The 23829-nt window shown below is 41.5% G+C and overlaps 1 protein-coding gene across 1 annotated transcript; it reads left to right on the top strand.

The window, feature by feature from the left end:
- Nucleotides 1-405: 405 nt before the first annotated feature.
- On the top strand, nucleotides 406-23357 carry LOC308285006 (transient receptor potential cation channel subfamily A member 1-like; the record flags this gene model as incomplete). The annotated part of the gene is made up of 26 exons (XM_080725726.1): nucleotides 406-474; nucleotides 658-808; nucleotides 1200-1375; nucleotides 1818-1925; nucleotides 2405-2513; nucleotides 3088-3239; nucleotides 4663-4799; nucleotides 5332-5380; nucleotides 6320-6419; nucleotides 7000-7100; nucleotides 8429-8598; nucleotides 8852-9016; nucleotides 9652-9766; nucleotides 10350-10516; nucleotides 10754-10847; nucleotides 11604-11663; nucleotides 17404-17474; nucleotides 18069-18237; nucleotides 18453-18542; nucleotides 18790-18959; nucleotides 19987-20119; nucleotides 20218-20406; nucleotides 20553-20621; nucleotides 21091-21189; nucleotides 21432-21535; nucleotides 23231-23357. The coding sequence occupies 26 exons, from the start codon at nucleotides 406-408 to the stop codon at nucleotides 23355-23357; spliced, it is 3144 nt and encodes a 1047-aa protein (XP_080581852.1).
- Between the last annotated feature and the right edge of the window lie 472 nt (nucleotides 23358-23829).

Here is a 23829-nt window from a genome sequence, read left to right as displayed (position 1 = left end):
ACAGTTAATAAATGTCTTATAAACCTCCTATTAACTTTTTGAATGCCTTACAAATGTTTATAAACAAGTAATAAGGTTAATAAGCGTCTTATAAATCGCCTATTAACGGTTACTAATTGTCTTATTAACATCCTCTCAACTATTAATAAATGTTTGTTAGATTGCTTACAAACATTAATAAGCTTCTTATACATATACTTATTAACATTAATAAATGATCTTTATAAATGTTAATAAATGTTTATTAACAGCACCTTAGTTTAAAGTGCTACCCAATTTGGATTATAATTATACAGACAATCTCCACCCCGTGGGAAGGTGCTCTTTTGGGACTCATCATTGTATAAATAAACCACAGTGGAAATGTCTTCCTGAGTCAAGGAGATGTCAAAGAACAATCTTGCAATGAGCAACATTTACCACAATGTCATGGAGGGAGATGACACCGCTGAGATTAGCACCAAAGTATTTGAGGTGAGTCAAGATTTTGAAAGATACAATAGATCAATAGAAATAATAAAAATGCATTAATAACCATGTCATGTTTGGAAATAAATAGGAATAGGAAACTATAGGCAGAAATAATATAGAAATAAAGTATATTTTTAAGAAAATGTATTAAACAATTCCACTCTCAATTCTGAACTGATGTACCAGTGGGCTAAGAATGGCAACTCAGAGGCTCTAAGGAAGCACAGAGTCCACCTGGGTGTCAGGGACAGTGTAGATGCCAGCCCTCTCCACCATGCCACAGCAGGGGGCCACGAAGACACCATAAGGAGCATAGTGGAAGTCATCGGACTACAAGGTGTGTGTGTGTGTGTGTGTGTGTGTGTGTGTGTGTGTGTGCGTGTGTGTGTGTGTGTGTGTGTGTGTGTGTGTGTGTGTGTGTGTGTGTGTGTGTGTGTGTGTGTGTGTGTGTGTGTGTGTGTGTGTGTGTGTGTGTGTGTGTGTGTGTGAGTGAGTGAGAGAGAGTGAATGTGTGTGTGAGTGTGAGTGTGCGTGCGTGCGAAAATAGCAGGTGTACAACAAAATCACGTGTTGCAATGAGTCCAAAATTGAGTATACAGATTACATAACTGTGAACATCGTTTTCAATTCCAAGAGCAAACATTTTGTGTTTCGTCATTTTGTTTGTTATTTGTCTTTCCACCCACTCTCTCCCCTTCCTTCATTTATTCACATGTTGTGCTGTGTAGATGTGAACAGCGTGGATAAGGAGGGGAACACTCCGTTACACTGGGCAGTTCAGAAAAGGCAGAGACAGAGCTGTGTTTGCCTGATGGACCTGGGGGCCGACCCCAACCTGCTCAACAATCAATCCATGTCCCCTTTGCATCTCGCTGTCAACCTGCAATACAACGACTTAGTAGAGGTTAGCATGTGTGTATCTCCATCTTACCTATTGATTCCTGAATGTAATAAAACTAACTAGGACATGATGTGGATCTTGGGGTAAATTGAAACAGCCTGACTCCAATGGCTCCATTATATTATAAAATAATAAAAGTCAAGTAAGTCAAATAAAGTCACAAAACATAATTATGGGGGGGTAGCTACTGTCTGTCTGTTTGTTTGACTGACTGACTGACTGACTGACTGACTGACTGACTGACAGACAGACAGAGACAAACAGCAAACAGACCCTGGCTAGCCTCTTGATCAAGCAATAAATATTACTGACTGTTATACTCAGCTTTCGTGCATTTGTGCGACTGTGCATGCGTGTGTGTGTGTGTGTGTGTGTGTGTGTGTGTGTGTGTGTGTGTGTGTGTGTGTGTGTGTGTGTGTGTGTGTGTGTGTGTGTGCACATGTAGACGTTGCTGTCTTTTGGTACCACCGATGCCGATCTTGCAGGGGACTTGGGGAACACACCAGTTATGATGGCCTGCTCTGTGGACAATCACGAAGCTCTGAAAATACTGGTGAGCCAACAGTACAAACAACCCTATCCATCCCTTAACGCTCCACTGGTGAGCATACAGTACATTAACACTATCCCTTAAGATCCATTGGGTGATAAATGGTTGCATCGGCAACGATGAAGGGCCCTTACTGATAATCAAGGGCAATTGACAATACAAAATGTTTCATGCACCCAACAGACATTGCCATTTAATTGACAGCCAAACTGAGAAAATGTACTTTTTGCATGGATGCAGATTGTAAAAGCCGTTCAGCTGAAAATGTAGTTAGAAGTCACCTTGCGTCATGTTGGAACATGGATGGAATTAACACATTGTGACTTTGTTTGTGATTACAGAGAAGTATCTATTCAATTTGTACCGGTATATTAAAACCCATATAGACCGAGTCCATCCATGGTTGTTCTTCATTTTGAAAACTTGTTTGTATATACAGTATGTATAGCTTTAATATTGTGGTCCTGTCTGCTCCGCTGTAGTACAAACACAACGCTAAGCTGTGTCAACAAAACAAACTGGGGCATTATCCCATCCACACAGCTGCATTTGCTGGAGCCAGGAGGTCCGTGGAGGTAGTTCTACAGAAAGGTAAGTCAACCATAAAACACTGCCTGGCTCCAGGCCTCTAGAAATGTTATATACAATAGTCAAACATGATATCCTGTCTTCCTGCTCAGCTAAGCAAATAAAGGACACATGGAAATGCGATTTTAGAAAGTATTTTCATGTTTTTGTTTGTCCCCTCCCAAATAGGGATAATGTTCTTGTAGATATTATTGAAGGAGCTAGCAATCCATGTCCGGGCTCTGAAGCGTGGCCTACATCTGGCCTACATCTTGGCACAAAGCACTCAACGTTTGTTGTACACCCAGGGCCATATTGGACAAGCTTCACCGGTCGCTTAATGAAATTAACTCATAAATATCACCGCTCACTTGACACTACAGTAGGTGTAGTTTTTGGGGCAGTATAGTGGCTTAGGGGTAGAGCGGCCGCTTGTGAACCAGAAGGTTCCCAGTTCGATCCTGGGCCCCCTCAGAGTATCGAAGAGTAATCCCTCCTTCTTATTTTTTTCTCTCTTTTTCTTCCCACCTCTCTCCTTTCTACCCCTTATCTTTTCTATCTCCCACATCCCGTTTCTCTCCCCTTGTGTTTTGTATAGGAGAGGAGCTGGGTTACGCTATTGAGACTCACATAAACTGCGTGGATAAGTATTTCTGCTCCCCTTTGCACCTAGCAGTCCGTGGTGGAAACCTGGATGTCATCAGACTCCTTATTGAGATGGGATCCTGTATCGACCAGCAACAGGTGCAGGTCACACATGCTTGGGATGAAGATTGTTATATTAATATTCGAAGTAAAGTATGTACAGTATGTAGCAAAGCTGCAACCGAAGTGCATTAATAGCGACCACCACGGCTGGGGTAAATACAGAGCACAATTTCCATGTACGTGCAAATGTATTTGATAAATATCCCAACACCTAAAAGGGGACACACTTATCGTTATTAATTGTTCACCATGTTTTTAAGATTGCACTTGTAGAAATAAAAAGAGGACACATTTCAGTCCTCTTGTGTGCTGTGAAGATTTCTTTGCATTGCTCATTGCTCACTGAGTATGTATTAGAGTGGTGAAACCACCATACACCCATAATTGTTGCATTATCATATTATGTTACAGCCTCTTGAGATGGCGGAAATGTGATTAAACTTTCTAAACAACTCTGTGCCATCATAAATCAAATTAGCTTCAATTATATCTGTTACATTTCCCAAACTATAGTGTATGGTTTCCTCTAAATGATTTGAGATGTCTACATAGCTGACAGCATGTTATTCTCTTGTGTAGCTTTGCTGCATTAGTCATCATCATACTGTAGGTAAAAAAGTAAAAAAGAAAAAAATACAGTTTTTAAAGAGTTTTAAGAGTATATAGAATAAGAATGAGATCAAATAAAAGTTAAAACATTAAAATGACAGAGTTGAAGCAGATCTGCAGTTTTCTATGAGTTTGTTCCAGACACAATAAATAAGGTGTGTGGTGAACAAAACAGAATGCTACTTCTCCACATTTAGTTTGGACTCTCGGGACGTAAAACTGACCAATCGAGTCAAGAGGTCTGGATGTTTCATCATAACAGTGAAATGCTTAATTGTATGTACTGCAGGGACGTGCTGGCCATTGGGAAAAGCGGGACAACTCCCGAACGGCCGGTTCATTCCCGGCCGGTCCAGGCCGGCCATTAGGAAAAATAAATAAATAAAATGCCTTCGTTCCAAGTAAATCGTCACTGTCGGGCAGAAACCTTGTATCTCCACGTTTCAAATGTATACATTTTTTCGCAAAGCAAAGCCCTGCTTCATCATACAAGGCCGTTGCACAAAAGTAGTGAAAACAGCAGATCTACAAGCACACAACGCCTCGCGGTGCGAGGCGTTGTGTGCTTGTAGATCGGCTGTTTTCACTAGTTTAAATCATTTTTAAAATGATAACTACAACGACGAGAGAAAAAAAATAAAAATAGTGCCTCTCCAACTCTTTTTCCCGGACTGAATCAGGGGCCCAGCACGTCCCTGATGTACTGTATATGAATTATTTGAAAGACAGGGGGCCAGTGTTAAGATCTAAGAACTGGAGTGCTATGATCGATTTTGGTACAGTATTAGTAAGGACTTGAGAAGCAGCATTCTGAATCAACCGCTGCTGTTAGTAACATCCATTCTCTGCTTTCCAGAGTGATAATTCAACAGCGCTCCACTGCGCTTGCACCCAGGGCTCCATCGAAGCTGTAAAGTTAATGTTGTCATCATACACCAAAGGCTGTGATGTCATCAACATCCGCGACGGAGCCAACCAGACCCCACTGCACAAGTAAGATGTGATTTAATTGGCTGAAACTAAATTAAATTGAAAACATAGATAGTATAGGTATACAAATAATATAACGCTCAAGATTAGATAGACATACAGACAGACTGACAGATATTAGAGATGGACAGTCAGTATGCACAAGGAAATGTAAGTCGAGATGCAACTCATGTATGTGTTAGTCTATGGTTAATCCACTAAAAAGGGAATGAAAGTGTTCCCAATCAGGCAAAGTTACACAATATAGAGAAACAATGGAAGCTTGAAGATAGAGGTATACTTTAGGAAATTATTTGAAAGACAGGGAGCCAGTGTTAAGATCTAAGAACTGGAGTGCTATGATCGATTTTCATGGTACAGTATTAGTAAGGACTAAATAAGTATGGATAAATGTTCACTATTATTTCACTGGCTTGAACTTAAAAGCTAGTCCGCTGAGAGAACTGTTTAAGAATGACTACTGAGATAACACAATCTCTTAACATAAATCGAGCTGAGCACTGTGTTTATGTGTGCGATTGCGTTTCCCTTACAGAGCAACACTATTTGACCACAATGACTTGGCTGAATACCTCATTTCAAAGGTATGTAACAAAGTAACATTTTGTTGAGACTGCTTATTTATTGTTCATTGTCGTTTCAAATGATCACATTAGCTCTTCAACAATGACATGTATGTAGTTTACTCGCCGTTACAAAGTTATGAAATGTTATTAAAATTCTAAGTTTCCGCACTTTTTAACGTTTTACCCTTTAGCTTCTTGCAAAAAAATGTTATTCAGGTTCATGGATAATGAGACTTCCTTTGAAGTATTATTTCCTTAATGCTCTAATGTTTTTGGTTTTCCTCCAATCATTTGGAAACTAGGTACTGTAACAAAGTTAATATTGTTTAGAAAACGTCTACTAAACATTGTTAAAACTCATTGAGTGACATTCAGAAACCATTATAGTGTCCTTACTACCACATGCCACACAAATCAGGCATCACAAACAAATGTCTAAAACCCCCAAAAGGCTAGGCTACTCCTTACACACAATTGGACCAAAGTGTTTTTGACCTGACCCTGTCCTTTGAGTCCCGTACTCTCACTAGTGACCCTAAAAATTAAGGAAATTTTAAATGTATTATTTACAAGTGCAGGGCTGCCCTGCTATGTCAGTTTATTTCTTGTGCGCACGTCCGTCCGTCCGTCCGTCCGTCCGTCCGTGCATGCGTGCGTGCAGTTGTGTGTGCTTGTGGAGCACTGGTAAATAAACGAAATTAGTCATCCACATCTGTCCTTAATTCCCTTTCCCCACTGTCCTGTTTAAATAAAAGGAAAACCTGGCAAATATATACAGTATATACTGTATATGGTAGAGTCAATTCCACGGTGCTAACAATTTACACAAAATGAGAAAACATTTACATGAATGAGAGCCAGTGTTTTGTCATTATGCTGAATCACATGCCATAAATAATTAGATGGATGAGTGGTTGGATATACTACACAGTAAATGAATGAGTCCATCCTTTCCAGGGGGCAGATGTAAATGCCATAGATTGTAAGGGACACACCCCATTGCTACTAGCCTCCAGCTGTCGTGCATGGAGAACTATCAAAGTGCTCCTTTCAAATGGTGAGTGAAAGCCACTTTCAGAGAGTAATCGTTTCGATAGATAGAGTGTTTGTTCAGTAACAGTCTCCCCACTTCATTATTAAAAAGATAATACATGGGATATCAATTTCATCCAGTCAGGAAAGAGAACACATTTACCATCTTCAGTTTTCAGTTTTTTGTAACGTGATAGAGCAGTTTGACTCTGGAACGGCTGCTTATCACAAGATCATCTTGAGATAATTATTATCACCTGTATTTTCCCATTTCCCATCTAAATAAATAAATTAATAAACTGTCTGCACAACAAGAAAATGTAAATCAAGATGCAACTAGTGTGTTAATCCACCAAAAAGTGGTATAGGGTTCCGAAATGGGTAAAGTTCCACAATATAGAGAAACAATAAACCACTGTATAATTCGAAGATTACTCATTTATTGATAGCCTCAGATATTCTACCTGTGCACTACCTGCTTACAAATGTACAGACCACTCAGAAATGCATTTTGAAGGAGTTTGAGTAATGATCAATTTACTGGTAATTTTTTCAATTCTTCCTTGAACTTTAGACATGTCCAAATAAAATGTATTCATTTCAAGGAGCCGATTTGCAAACCCGAGACGAGTGTGGTCGTAACTTCCTCCATTTAGTAATGTTGCAGCCCAAGGGACTGAAAAACCTGACACTGGGTGTCCTCCAGGTGAGGTCATGGATGGTTGGATGGATGGATGGATGGATGGATGGATGGATGGATGGATGGACGGACAGATACAAAGATGGATGAATGGATGGATGGCTGAATGAACAACAACAAAAAAAAAAATTCTACTGTCGTCCAACAGACATTATACACTTATACACACCAGTAAGACTCCCTAGTCGGGAGATAAATGACCGTCAGGTTGCATGTATACACAATAATGTTGTCTGCAAAAAGCAACCTCATGGTGGCGCTAGAAGAGGGGCATGTGAGAAATCAGAGGCGTAGGTTGTGGTTTGCCAGCAAAGGAGTGTGTGTGCAAAGTTTGGCATGGATGGGGCAACGGTGCCAGAGATAAGAGTAGGGGCAAAAGTGTGACGTGGCGTGACGGACAGACGGAGGGACTGACTGACGGAGGGACTGACTGACTGACAGACAGACAGACAGACAGCCGGTGGAGGTTTTCATAGTAACATGCGACCTGACGGTCGCAATTATAGGCTATATTTCTATTTTGACAACAAAATAAAACATGGGCTATATATACTAGTCCTTACCCGTTAGAAGATATGAGCTCCGAAATTATGTGCAGTGTGTGGGTTATGGGGTGTGCACTGTGCACACAGTATATGAGGGATGGAAAGTAACTGGTGCTTGCATGATAATATGTAGGAGCATCAATGTAAGAAATACCCGTTTGGTTTAATGGCTATAGAGACCAACAGAAGCAAAGATTTTGGTTAAAAATGTTGCCTCATGCTAGATGCAGAATAGATATGCCTCATGCTAGATGCAGAAACGATACACGATAAAAATGCTAATATACAGCATACGATTTGTGAAAGTGACAAACGGGCTTCAAAGTTATGTCAGGTGTGTTCATATGCTAATGGTGATGCGGATTCAGATCAATTGCTCCAGCCACCGAGGAGAAACGCTGTGACAGACACTCAGACAGACAGACAGACAGACACTCAGACAGACATTCGGAAAATTATATGTTTGAGATATATATATATATATACACCTGTTTCCACGAGAATTTACTGTAGCATTATCTGCGGGACACTTCCGGTTAACAGCAGACATACAAGCTCTCGTTGCATCGCAGATGCAGCCATTGTGAGCTTGTAGATCACACTCGGGCACACCTTCTGCGCAATGCACGATGGGATGTTATATGGGGGACTCCTCTCTATCGACCTAACAATCTATCGATCTATCTATGATTGAGCTCAAAGGCTCCCCCTTTTCTTCTATTGCTTGCTGTGTATTAATTGTTTTTGCTCATTCTGATTCACCGTTTTGAATGATTTTTGTTTCTGTAGCTGTGCAATGTCAAAGAGCTCCTACAGGCAGAGGACCATGAGGGCTGCACCCCCCTTCACTATGCCTGTAGACTTGGGGTTCTGGACTCTGTCAACAACATGCTGGGTCTCAATGTGTCTCTGGAACAAAAGTCCAAAAGGAAGAAATCTGCCCTGCATTTTGCTGCAGAGTGAGTCAGTGAGACTTTACAATTAATGTTCAAACAATGACAATCTTATATAAAGAATAAACAATAATATTTTTTATTCTGAACATTGATGGCTTTTTATGCGCTATGTTTTTGGATACTTTAGGGTATACTTTAAAATTGGAATTAAAATCAAAGGGAAAGGGGATACTGAAGCAAAACAAAGCAAATAAAAATAATAAAAACAAATGTTTGAGAACCACTGACCTGGAGTATAAAACTCTTTCTCCATCAGGTATGGCAGGATCAACACTTGTCAGAGATTGCTGGACAGCACGACAGACACCCGGCTGCTGAACGACGGGGATGAAAGGGGGATGACGCCTTTGCACCTGGCATCCCATGGTGGCCATGTCCAAGTGGTGGAGCTCCTGCTCCGCAGAGGTGCACTGTTTCACAGGTATGTTTTGGGAGGGAATAGAATAGAAAACTCTTCTGATTTATGAGTGATTAATTGGCATTTATCAACATAGGTGGACATGATTAAAATGTGGTGTCATGGTGGTCAATTGGTGGGAGAAATAAAAGAGAGCAAAAAGTGGGCTTTAGTAACTCCAGTAAGTTTAAAAGCAATGATGCTTACATAGTACATAATATGTACTATGTAAGCATCATTGCTTTTAAATTGGATTATATTGTCATATTGTAATATGACATCTACTGTATATCATACAGTAGCACACAGTGGTAGAAAACAATTGGTAATTAAATGTTACTAAGCATTATAGCAGTGGTTCCCAAAACTTTCAGGTTGAGAGAGATTAGAAAAAAGATTAGAAAAGAGAGATTAGACGTTTGCCCAGGACCCAAACTAGTGAAAACAGAAGATCTTTCGCCGCGTTGTGAGCTTGTAGATCAGCTATTTCCACAAATTCTTAAACATTTGTTTTCTAATTCATGGTGATCACAATGGAAATAAGTCTCACGACTTTGTTGTGTTTGTATCCTTGACGTTTCTCCGATGAACTGAACAGAGATGTGATTTTCTTGTATGACATCTAATAAAATCTAATACATTTGTTGCATGCTTTCCAGTGACTACCAGGGGAGGACCAGTCTGCACTATGCAGCATTGGAGGGCTACACCAAGACCATATCCACTCTGATCACCTCTGACCTCAAACTCCTGGACAGAGCTGATGAAGACGGGGTTAACCAATGTTTTTCATGCTTTTCACGAGGGGGTTAATGTGTCCAGGAATATCTGTTTGCAAGCTTTGTTACAAGTCTCTCGCAAAGCTCCCTTATAGAATCAATACAATCTTGACAATGTTAGCAAGTGACTGATCCGACAGCTTCTCAAATAAAAATCACACCTAGTGTGAAGTGAGCGGTGCTATTTATTATTATTTTTTTTTTTTTAAAGATTTGCTTTTCGGCTTTTTATGCCTTTATTGGACAGGACAGTAGAGTAGCGACATGCGGCAAAGGTCAGAGTTGATGTCACAAAGAGTCGCAGAGTATAGATCTTATTCATACCGCGGCCATCTTTGATCACATGACCACGTCGGGTAGCAAGCAGCCAATCAGAAGCTCAAAACAGCATTTTGGGTAAGGCAAGACCCACCCGCGGAAGCTTCTGATTGGCTCCTTGCCACCCGACGTGGTCATGTGATCAAAGATGGCCGCAGTGTGAATAAGGTCTCGAGTCACGAAAAGTCAATTGTTGTCAATAACCCAATTGTGAGCTTGTAGATCTGCTAACGCATTTGGTGTGGATTGCTACGTTTCAGAACACTGCGCTGCATCTGTGCGCTAGAAAAGGCCACACTAGAGCCGTACTCTTACTGTTGGGTCGAGGGGCTCAGATGACACTCAACAAGATGGACGCCTCCTTTCTCCACGAGGCAGTGCTCAACGGGAGGAAGGAGACATGTGATGCTGTTGTGAAGAGTGACAGGTCTGCACTGCTTCTTTTCAGCTCCTCGGTTCTCGTAGTGGGGTCTGGGAATCCCCTCGAGGGAGTTCCACTGGGTCCCCAGCTAAATGAGTTAATAGCATCAAAATCAGTTTAACCACTTTAACCCTACATGCATCATACAAGCTCAGAATATGCTTTCTGTTTTCTAAAAACGTTATCTTTACTAACCCATTTATACTTGAATTATTTGTGTATGCCTGTGTTTATGTGATACAGATGCATTGAAGCTACGTATGCATTCAATCCTGAATCTTCACACCGGCGCCATGTCACTAGAGACATGATTGAGATGCTACCCGAGGCATTCAAGGTCAGTAATATAGATGTTTTGCATGAACAGTTATAAAGCACAAAACTGATTTAATATATACAGTAACTGTGTCTATTGTAATTCGTCCTTCTCTGTGAACATATACTGTATCTGGCCAATAAAAGAATTACCTCAATGTTTTCCAAACACATACAGTTGCCATTTTTAATGGGTTGCAAGTAAATATTATAATCTTTTTAAATCAATTCGTTTCAGAAATACAAAATAATTATGGAAAAAACAGAGCTACAAGCTGACAACACATCACATTGTAAATGGTAAATTTGTGCATTACATTCACCCATTCACACACTGATGGTGGAAGAAACCATGGCACCAACCTGCTTACCGGGAGAAACTAGGGGTTCAGAGTCTTGCTCAAGGACTCTTCGACACTAACTCTAGTGGAGCCCGGGATCGAACTGGGAACCCTTTCTGAACCCTCTGTGTTTTAAGATGGCAACTCTACCCCTGAGCCACTGCCGGCCACATTGTGAGCTTGTAGATTGGCTATTTTAACAATTTTAGCTGAATATTAACCTATTACGACATGCCCAGAAAATGGACGCTAAAGGGATGCGTTCATGTGGTTAAACGAGTAGAGCATCTCTTTCCAACCCCTTCTTTACCAGCCAGCACTCCCTCTGGCATCTAATGGTACCTTGTAGCATAACACACAGGAGATTGTGTGCATTGTGTGTAGCAGAAGCCTGTCTAGAATGGAGTTGATTCTCATAGTACTGTGGCTGCCTGCAGACGCTGTTGGACACGTGCATGAAAGAATCAGAGGAGGACATCAACAGCACCAACTATTCTGTAAGTTGTCAGAGTACCCATTGTACCCGTCTGCCTGTCTCTCTGTGTCCCTTTCACGTTTGACTCGTATTTCCAAACGTCACCAATTACATAAGTGACTCGAGTTTTACATTGGAAGCAACGGTGTGTGTGCCACACACACACACACACACACGCACACGCACACGCACACGCACACGCACACGCACACACACACACACACACACACACACACACACACACACACACACACACGTAAAAGGAAATGGTGTGTAAGTATGGAGCCAGAACAGTCTCATAATTCACAAATGCGTACCTCCAGTTTTGTAATTTTTGAAATTTTGTGTTTCCACATTTTGAACTCACATGCCCAGATTTGAAACTCACAAGGTCAGATTCTTGTGTATTTTGTATCTGTGATTTGTATCTGTGTTTTGTATTTGTGTTTTGTATCTGTGATTTGTATTTGTGATTTGTATTTGTGTTTTGTATTTGTGATTTGTATCTGTGATTTGTATCTGTGATTTGTATTATTATTTGTTATTTGCATCTCTGATTTTTATCTGTGATTCAAATCCACAAAATACAAATCCACAAAACACAAATCACAGATACAAATCACAGATACAAATCACAAATACAAAACACAGATACAAATCACAGATACAAATTACAAATACAAATCACAAATACAAATCACAGATACAAAACACAAATACAAATCACAAATACAAAACACAGACACAAAACACAGACACTGAACACAGATACAAATCACAAATACAAAACACAAACACAAAACACAAATACAAATCACAAATACACATCATATAAATCCACAGATCATGCACGTCTGCTGTGAGGATTTTTTTTCCGCCACTAGGGGGAGCTGTTTTGCAGTGGATCTGTTTTACAGTGGATCTGTTTTGCAGTGACTTTATGAGACTCAGTCTGACGGTTGAGTGACAGGCCTCCCAGACCCAGTTGTTGCCATGTCTGCTTATTATAAGCGACTTTATTATTACCATTATTATTATTAATATTAATAGTAATTCTTCATCTCCAGAGGCGAGGGGCCGGCGGCCGACCGAGGGGCCTCTGGAGTCGGGGTCTGACCACCCGGGGACCCCCTGGAGCACTGGGGACCCCCAGCGGACCCCCTGCTATCTAGTCCCATGTATTTAAAAAATGTTCGGCTCTACAATGGTTTCAATGGGAGGGCCGACATTTTTTTGGGGAAATCCGGGACTTAACCCGCACGGACACCCTCCAGGGGGCCCAGGGACCCCCGCAAAATTATAGCGCCGCCACTGCAGCGCACATAAACTTCCATAACTCGGGCTAGGAGCGACCGTTCGAGACGGGACCGGTACCCACACGTCCGGCTCGGGGCCCCGGAGCCGGCCGTGCCACTGCGCCGCCTGGCGGCCGACGCCAAACAGGAAGTGCCTCTATATCTCATGAACCGTTTGTCGTACAGACGCGTGGGTGGCGTCATATGACTTGATTAAGAGTCCTTGACCTTAATTGGTGCAACAGGAAGTGCCCTTCGCCAAACAGGAAGTGCCTCTATATCTCATGAACCGTTTGCCGTACAGACGCGTGGGTTGCGTCATATGACTTGATTAGGAGTCCTTGACCTTAATTGGTGCAACAGGAAGTGCCCTTCGCCAAACAGGAAGTGCCTCTATATCTCATGAACCGTTTGTCGTACAGACGCGTGGGTGGCCTCATATTACTTGATTAGGAGTCCTTGACCTTAATTGGTGCAACAGGAAGTGCCCTTCGCCAAAAAGGAAGTGCCTCTGTATCTCATGAACCGTTTGTCGTACAGACGCGTGGGTGGCCTCATATTACTTGATTAGGAGTCCTTGACCTTAATTGGTGCAACAGGAAGTGCCCTTCGCCAAACAGGAAGTGCCTCTGTATCTCATGAACCGTTTGTCGTACAGACGCGTGGGTGGCCTCATATTACTTGATTAGGAGTCCTTGACCTTAATTGGTGCAACAGGAAGTGCCCTTCGCCAAACAGGAAGTGCCTCTATATCTCATGAACCGTTTGTCGTACAGACGCGTGGGTGGCCTCATATTACTTGATTAGGAGTCCTTGACATTAATTGGTGCAACAGGAAGTGCCCTTTGCAAAACAGGAAGTACCTCTATATCTCATGAACCGTTTGTCATACATGTTTGGGTGGTGTCATATGACTTGATTAAGAGTCCTTCAGCTTAATTGGTTTAACTAGCCCTGCATCTCTTCTGATGGCTGCTGCCCCTTTTGACGTGGGTAGAGCTGCGAGGGCCCGGTCATCATTGCTGAAGGACTCTTAATCAAGTCATATGACACCACCCACACGTGTACGACAAACGGTTCATGAGGTATAGAGGTACTTTCTGTTTGGCAAAGGGCACTTCCTGTTTGAAGAAGGAAACACCAATTAAGGTTAAGGACTCTTAATCAAGTAATATGAGGCCACCCACGCGTCTGTACGACAAACGGTTCATGAGATATAGAGGCACTTCCTGTTTGGCGAAGGGCACTTCCTGTTGCACCAATTAAGGTCAAGGACTCCTAATCAAGTAATATGAGGCCACCCACGCGTCTGTACGACAAACGGTTCATGAGATACAGAGGCACTTCCTGTTTGGCGAAGGGAACTTCCTGTTGCACCAATTAAGGTCAAGGACTCCTAATCAAGTAATGAGGCCACCCACGCGTCTGTACGACAAACGGTTCATGAGATACAGAGGCACTTCCTGTTTGGCGAAGGGCACTTCCTGTTGCACCAATTAAGGTCAAGGACTCCTAATCAAGTAATATGAGGCCACCCACGCGTCTGTACGACAAACGGTTCATGAGATATAGAGGCACTTCCTGTTTGGCGAAGGGCACTTCCTGTTGCACCAATTAAGGTCAAGGACTCCTAATCAATTCATATGACGCAACCCACGCGTCTGTACGGCAAACGGTTCATGAGATATAGAGGCACTTCCTGTTTGGCGAAGGGCACTTCCTGTTGCACCAATTAAGGTCAAGGACTCTTAATCAAGTAATATGAGGCCACCCACGCGTCTGTACGACAAACGGTTCATGAGATACAGAGGCACTTCCTGTTTGGCGAAGGGAACTTCCTGTTGCACCAATTAAGGTCAAGGACTCCTAATCAAGTAATGAGGCCACCCACGCGTCTGTACGACAAACGGTTCATGAGATACAGAGGCACTTCCTGTTTGGCGAAGGGCACTTCCTGTTGCACCAATTAAGGTCAAGGACTCCTAATCAAGTAATATGAGGCCACCCACGCGTCTGTACGACAAACGGTTCATGAGATATAGAGGCACTTCCTGTTTGGCGAAGGGCACTTCCTGTTGCACCAATTAAGGTCAAGGACTCCTAATCAATTCATATGACGCAACCCACGCGTCTGTACGGCAAACGGTTCATGAGATATAGAGGCACTTCCTGTTTGGCGAAGGGCACTTCCTGTTGCACCAATTAAGGTCAAGGACTCTTAATCAAGTCATATGACGCCACCCACGCGTCTGTACGACAAACGGTTCATGAGATATAGAGGCACTTCCTGTTTGGCGTCGGCCGCCAGGCGGCGCAGTGGCACGGCCGGCTCCGGGGACCCGAGCCGGACGTGTGGGTACCGGTCCCGTCTCGAACGGTCGCTCCTAGCCCGAGTTATGGAAGTTTATGTGCGCTGCAGTGGCGGCGCGCCGCCGCTAGGCGGCGCTATAATTTTGCGGGGGTCCCTGGGCCCCCTGGAGGGTGTCCGTGCGGGTTAAGTCCCGGATTTCCCCAAAAAAATGTCGGCCCTCCCATTGAAACCATTGTAGAGCCGAACATTTTTTAAATACATGGGACTAGATAGCAGGGGGTCCGCTGGGGGTCCCCAGGGCTCCAGGGGGTCCCCGGGTGGTCAGACCCCGACTCCAGAGGCCCCTCGGTCGGCCGCCGGCCCCTCGCCTCTGGAGATGAAGAATTACTATTAATATTAATAATAATAATGGTAATAATAAAGTCGCTTATAATAAGCAGACATGGCAACAACTGGGTCTGGGAGGCCTGTCACTCAACCGTCAGACTGAGTCTCATAAAGTCACTGCAAAACAGATCCACTGTAAAACAGATCCACTGCAAAACAGCTCCCCCTAGTGGCGGAAAAAAAATCCTCACAGCAGACGTGCATGATCTGTGGATTTATATGATGTGTATTTGTGATTTGTATTTGTGTTTTGTGTTTGTGTTTTGTATTTGTGATTTGTATCTGTGTTTTGTGTCTGTGTTTTGTGTCTGTGTTTTGTATTTGTGATTTGTATTTGTGTTTTGTATCTGTGATTTGTATTTGTGATTTGTATTTGTAATTTGTATCTGTGATTTGTATCTGTGTTTTGTATTTGTGATTTGTATCTGTGATTTGTATCTGTGATTTGTGTTTTGTGGATTTGTATTTTGTGGATTTGAATCACAGATAAAAATCAGAGATGCAAATAACAAATAATAATACAAATCACAGATACAAATCACAGATACAAATCACAAATACAAAACACAAATACAAATCACAAATACAAATCACAGATACAAAACACAAATACAAAACACAGATACAAATCACAGATACAAAATACACAAGAATCTGACCTTGTGAGTTTCAAATCTGGGCATGTGAGTTCAAAATGTGGAAACACAAAATTTCAAAAATTACAAAACTGGAGGTACGCATTTGTGAATTATGAGACTGTTCTGGCTCCATAGTTCTGGCTCCATATGTAAGTGCTGTTGTTCTTTTGTTTACAGGTCAGTTATGATTTCAGATGGCTTCAGGCACCAGTCAAAGTAATGAAGAATAGGCCTACAAAAGAATACAAAATACAAAAGATCAAGCCTCTTGCTTCTTTGAATGTAAGTATGAATCATAAAGCCTAGGCCGGTGATTCCAGACCAGTGGGCTAGATCACCACTGTTGAGCTGTGAGGATATTGCAAGTGGGTCCCCAAATAATTGACAAATTATTACGATTTTAATGATAATATAACATTACAACAATGAATATATTAAAAATAAACTTTTAAACCTTGAAACGTAAAGTATACTACATCAATTGCAACAATCAAAGCCGCAACATAATCGATTGATTGATCATTAAAATAAGCATGCTGTGAAAATGCACGTGACCCATCGATCTGCACCCATTTTCAACATATACCGTATCTTCATTTTATTGAAGATATGTATCATTATCAGGTGCCACTATTTCTGTCTACTCACTCTGTGTACACTACAGGGGTGCTAGCCCCCCTACACTACAAGACTTTGACAAAAGCCTCTCACACTATGAGATTTGCCAAATCTTTGTGTGACAGAAAGTTTCATTTTTATTTGTACATTAACCACTTGAACCCTAGTATACCTATTTTGAGGGAACATTCGCCAAAAAAATAAGAGATCTACGATGTTTACAAACTGTCCACACTCCACAGCCCTCTTCTGAGACACAGAGCGAGTTGACAGAAATGGTGGAATCGTATAATAAGCATGAATGAGGATCGATTATATTAAGATACATTATTATTATAGTTAGTTAGTTATAGTTAAGCGTATGGGCCTTTTGGTGAGCCCCTGTTGATGGGGGCAGGACAGGCATTCAAGCAGAGAAATCATGATGTTACTGTAGATGCATACTGTAGTTACATGATTTTTATTTAGTGTGCTGATATTGTTGTTGTTGTTGTTGTTGTTGTTGTTGTTTAGACTTTGGTGCAGTTCAACCGCGTTGAGTTGTTGACCCATCCTGTGTGCAGGCAATATCTGGATATGAAATGGTAAATAATGCCTATTTGTAGCCAGTGGTGGAAAAGATACTCACATATTTTACTTAACATACCTAAAAGTATAAATTCTGCACTGTAGAAATACAAGTAAAAGTCTGGAATTCAAAATGTACTTGAGTAAAAGTATGTAAGTGTTGGCATCAAAATGTACTTAACTTTTTCTATGCCAATCAACTCCCATATCGACATTCTAACTAGGGGGCTCCCTGCCGATCGACTTTGATCGACTTCGGCAAAAAAAAATTTTATTACCACATCAAACGCTCAGGGTCCCACGCTATTCCACGCTACGTTAGCTCCCGGGCCCATGTAAACAGACGCAGCAGGCCTATAGCCCTACGTTATCATGAGGCCTAGATCAAACCCTGAAAAGCTTATCGTTGGCGCACAGTTCCTATTTCTTTATCCACCAATGAAACAATACTCATGTTAAGTCACAGCTTGCTTTAAATTAAGCAAGCCTTCTACAGTAAAATGCTTCGGACTGCCATTTTATCAATTGGTGAAAACAATTGGAGAACACATCATTTTCATTATAGACAATAGTACCACTCTAATATAATAATTCTATCCCACCACCACCAGGAGGGCCTATGGTGTAATCGTGCACATGTTGAACCTCTGGTGTTACTGTCTGGGTCTTGTGCCTCTCACCCACCTCATCATCAACCTGAGACCTGTGTTCTTAAAAGGCAGCAACAACTCCAGCAACTCTAGCAACCCTCGCACCCTGGTCCCCACTTCTCTGGATAAGGTGAGAAATACACTTGGCTGTCTTTATTTATTTGTGGGCACTTCTCTTGTTCCTTTTCTGACAGTAGGACTGATCAGGTGTGTGGAGACATAATTATTCTTGGGTTTTTACACTTCTGAAGCCTTACAACATCTGGGCTAAAGCAGTGATTCTCAATCAGTTTTTTAATGAACAATTTAACAAACTCTGTAATTACTATGCAATCCTTGTCCTAGCAACCTTACATGATCAGCGTCTGTATGTTCCTGGTGGTGGCTATGAATCTGTACGCCGTGTGCAAGGAGCTGGTGCAGATCGTTCAGCAGGTACTGACTGGACTATCTCATGAAAAAAAAATCTGAATGAAGGTGTTAATAAGTTAAATATAAATGTAAACCACATGATCCCTATATTGAGCAGGTCATCATAGATGAACATTCTGCAAAAATAGAACATTCTGCTAAATCAGGAGAACATTCAGTGAAAAGACAAATATAAAATCTGCTAGCTCTGCTATTTTGAACTCTGAATCATGACCTTGTGTTGGTATTTACCTTTTGCCTTTGTGTGGAGCGCTGGGGATATTTCTGTGACGTGTCCAACCTACTGGACTGGACGGCTGCTGTGAACTCGCTGGTTTTTGTCATCCCTCTACTGTTGAAGAGCAAGAAGTCATGGCCCTGGGAAGCTGGCTCAGTGGCGGTTCTCATATCCTGGATCAATTTCCTCTTCTACCTGCAACGGTACTGAATACAGAAATCTTCCATGATTCTCATATTGTCCCTGTTGGGTGGAAACCTTGTAGAACCAAAACAGTTACCTTTTCAGTAAAAAAAAAAGAACAAAAAAGAAAGAAAACTGTGTTCGAATGGATACTGTATATCGTCGTGGTCGGGTGAAAACCTTGTATGTCCAAAACTATTCATTTTGCATTTATCATTTTAAAAATGATTTAAACCGAGCCGATCTAGCCAATCTAGCTAGATCGGCTCGGTTTAGCCGATCTACAAGCACACACCGATCTAGCCGATCTACAAGCACACAACGCCTCGCGGCGCGAGGCGTTGTGTGCTTGTAGATCTGCTGTTTTCACTACTTTTGTGCGACGGCCTTGTATGATGAAGCAGGGCTTTACTTTGCGAAAGAATGTACACATTTGAAACTTGGAGATACGAGGTTTCCACCCGACAACGACAATATGCATAACAGACGGGTACAACAGGTACTCTAACAACGGTTACAGCGAGTATGGAATAACCGAGTGGGACATGCATTCCTGACTTTAGGCCGTAGTTTTTATGAAACCCAGAGACAGACTTAACGACTTGTAACCTCGCATCCCTCTATTGGACATATAGGTGAACATTTAAAAAAAGATGAAAAATAGGGAAGGCAGCATCACATTGCAACAAGTGCGTCTGTGTCTGTCTGTAATGCACACTCAGTAGTGCTGTAAATGTAGTCTTTCTTGGCATACCAGTTTTGACCACCAGTTTCACTGTTCTACCGTGGTTCTGGGGGCTTGGTTCAGAGTATGGGAAGCCATTGGCGACCCTTCATTGGCTGGCCTTTAGCCAATAGAGAGAAAGTAACGACTAGAAAGTGACGACTAGTTGGAGTGTCTGTTTATTGACAGCTTTACCAAGCTGTAAAAGAAAATAATACATGGACATACAGGGCTTTTGCCGACAGCTACAATATGTTGTAATTACAATAGGTTTGTTGAAATTAATATACTCTAATGTACTGTATGTGTCAATTCTAATGCAGGTTTGAAAGTGTTGGAATCTATGTGGTGATGTTCAGGCAGATCTCCAAAACTCTGCTCTGCATCGTCGTTCTCTTCTTCTTCCTCATCCTGGCCTTCGCTCTGGCCTTCTATGCTGTGGTGGCGAAACAAGAGGTATTTGTTTAACTTGCATCACCAATATTTCACTGGAAAGATTGATGAGAATTATAATGGATCCGTTGACTTAATCATTAATCTGTTCTGATTGGCAGAGTGGCTTTGAAGATAATATGATGTTCCTGTCTCTAATGGAAACCTTTATGATGATGGTGGGGGAGTTTAGCTACCAGACTAATATCCGGGATCCCTACATACGTGGAGAGCTTCCCTTCCCCATCGTCACCTTTGTCATCTTTACTTGGTTTATTCTGCTGGTGCCAATTCTGCTCATGAACCTCATGGTAAGAAGATGAGACATGGCAAACAAATAGTTAAGTTATTCTAAAGAAGTGCAGTCATGAGGTAAAAACAGAAGTCATTTTTCAAAAGTATGTCTCATTTACAGATTAACGTGTTCAAATGTAACACAAATAATGGTATTTTGCAGATTGGTTTGGCTGTTGGTGATATTGCAGCAGTGCAAAACAATGCTGTGCTGAAACAGATTGCAATGCAGGTGGGTGGAAATTAGATATGCGTTCCGGTTCCTATCAGGATTATTATTGTTTAGCAACGTAGCTTTTTGATTTACTACGCAGCGCAATGTCGTCAATGGAGCACCCTTCATTGATTACAAAGGGAACGTTTCCTGCGTTAACGCTGACGCGACGCCCGATGGCCCATCCAAGAGAGACCCATTCAATCCCTCAGTATCTGAGGGATTCTGAGGGATTGAATGTAGGAGTCTCAGAAGCAATGTTGGAGTGCCCGTTGGGTAGAGCTTTATGCCCATACATGGTGTTCCATGCGAGCCCACACTGTTTCGTAGGAACAGTATTTCTAGTTATCTCTGTTATTGCTGCTACAATGCTCAAAATGTCATCCTCAACATATTCAAGGAATATGTATTTGACACAGTGTATGCTCTGTGTGTGCTCTGATAGTACCATATTTCCGGTAAATCAGATTACTTTCTCTCTCTTTAGATTGATCTTCACACCAATCTGGAGAAAAAGCTTCCATATTGGTTACTGAAGCGAGTTGACCAGGACACCATCACAATATACCCCAACAAATCTAAAGGGGTAAATATTTCCACATTGCAGTTCATAAACAACACAGACTGTAAAGTTGCTAAGTGATGCCCATGTTAGTCATCTCCAAATGTGTTCACTGTTTGCATTTGAGGGATTGAATGTACGAGTTGAAGTTGAAGTAATGAGCATGTGGCTGTATATATATATACTGTACATACAGTATATATATACTGCATATAGGACTCTGTATAAATTAAAATAATTCATTGTTGGTTTCTCTCTTCCTGCAGCAAAGACTGCTGTCTTATCTGGGTGGTGAGACTAAACAGAGTTTCTCATTCACCTCCCAGGAGGTTCTTCCTTTGGAGAGAGAAGTCAGGAAACAGAAGAACAGGTGAGGAAACCTCCACTTAGACTTGGGTGATTTGATTTGACTTAAAAGTGTTACTTCAGTTCATTCTTTATTAATGTAACACAAATGCATCAGAACATTTGCCTATCCACAACTTTCCCACGTCACGTCGCCGTGCATTGCGCAGAAGGTGTGCGGCAGTTTCCGGCAGCTGAGAATGATCTACAAGCCCACAACGGTTGCATCTGCGACGCGACGTGAGCTTGTATGTCTGCTGTTAACCGGAAGTGTCCCACAGATAATGCTACAGTAAATTCTTGCGGAAACAGGTGGATAACGTTTACATTTATTCCCTCTCATGCTCATTCAGTTCCATGTTAATCTGTCCCATTAATGATTACCTATGAATGCCTAGTCTCTCTAAAGGAGCATTCTACTACTTTTTCCACATTCGACCCATATCCAAACTCCATGGGATAAAAGCAATGCAACATGAGAGATCATGATAAGTGATTATCATGATATATCAGCTCTGACATCACTGTGATATCAGGGGAACCAAATCCCTTTTATTGCCATAGGGCCAACGCGCAAAACCTCCTATCTGCAAATTGTATGATTTTTGCATTTCACTTGAAATGGGTACTATAGGCTATGCTGCACATGGTCGGTCTGTCTGCAAGATCGTTCTGCCCCTCATTTTGCCAAAAATGTCATGTGACTAGAAATAGTTGATAGGTTTTAACATTAAACACACATTTTCTTTATCATTTTCCCAACAAAGTGATTTTTGCAGATAGGAGGTTTTGCGCTTTGGCCTTTATTGTTGTCTGATCCCTGTGATGCCTGGGGAACCAAATCCTTTTTATGCCCATATATGGAGATTTTCCACATACTGTATGTAAGACCAGTCTACTGGATCTCGAGTGATGAGTCTAGTAGTGATTTTTCCCTAATCGCTAGTGCTTAGTTTCAGTGCTGGCTGGCAAAATGTGTGTATGTTTATATGTTGGTATAAGTATGTGAAACTGAGTGTGTGGAGGTATAGTACTTGTATTATATTATATTATTAATATTATATATTATATACATTTGTGTTTTATTTCTTGTATTTTAATTCTCTTTGTTTTTTCTTTTATATTGTTTTTCTGATATATTTGGAAGCAATGGAATATCTGTTGGCAAACTGCCATCAAGGAAAAAACGGACTGAGAACTTTGTAAGGGACTACTTTAGGATCCCTCGCTTCTTGACTGAATAGTGTTAAGTGTTGCCTGAAATGTAATATTTGACTGTGATGCCCAAGATGACCTGCTTGTTCTAAAAACAAAAAGAATAATAAGAAAGTATAAAGAAATAAATAGGGTTGGTTCAGAGCCATATAAGGAGAGTTGCATCACATCCATTCACTTCATCGGGCCAGTCCGAGGAGCCCAAAAGTACATTTTGTTGTAAATTTATGCCCTACTTAATCATACAAGCGTTTCGCACAAAACTAATGAAAATAGCCAATCTACAAGCTCACAACACCTCGCGATGTGAGGCATTGTGAGCTTGTAGATCAGCTATTTTCACTATTTTAAATCATTTTGTAAATAAAGAAAAAGGAACAGTTTTAGACTTTTCCACCTGACAAGCAACGTAATGCTGGTTCATACGTTTGAGATTTGTTTTCCTTCTCTTCCTTGTGTAGATTCCACTTGTGAGTCAATAAAGTTCTGTTCTCTTCATGTTCAGATTGCGGGAGATCACCTGTATGCAGGAGAAACAGCTTCAGCTGTTGAAACTGATCCTCCAGAAGATGGACATCAGCTTGGACCTAGAGGAATGTGATGGGCCCCAGGACTACAGACACATAGACTAGCTACCACCTTACTCCACCCACCACTAAGAGCATGTGGGACCACTAAGAACATGACTTGTGGGACCACTAAAAGCATGTTGGACCACTAAGAATTTATATATAATCTATAATCCCAGGCCATTTCAGCCTAATAGAGCAAATTGTAAGCTTCCGCTTGCTATGCCTGGCGCTGATATTTTTGTTTGATTATTACATCATTATCAATTCTTTCAGGATTAGCTTAGCATGCTTTAATACAGTGGTTCTGAATCATTTTTCATCTAATCTCTATTTGGTTGCGGACACCCATCTGAAAATATGTTGTGCCAGGAACCCCCAGAATATGTGTTGTTAAAATGTTCAAAAATATTCAACATTTATTTGAAAATAGCCAATCTACAAGCTCACAACACATCTTGACGTTTGTCTATTTTCAAATAGCCCGATGTATGTAGAATTCAATGTTGTTAAACTGATTTTGATGCTATACTGT

The sequence above is a fragment of the Nannobrachium achirus genome, assembly GCF_963921795.1.
Source record: "Nannobrachium achirus genome assembly, chromosome: 5".
In the NCBI taxonomy this organism is placed as follows: Eukaryota; Metazoa; Chordata; class Actinopteri; order Myctophiformes; family Myctophidae; genus Nannobrachium; species Nannobrachium achirus.
The sequence above is the reverse complement of the archived record's forward strand: the minus strand, read 5'-3'. Positions and strand labels throughout refer to the sequence as shown.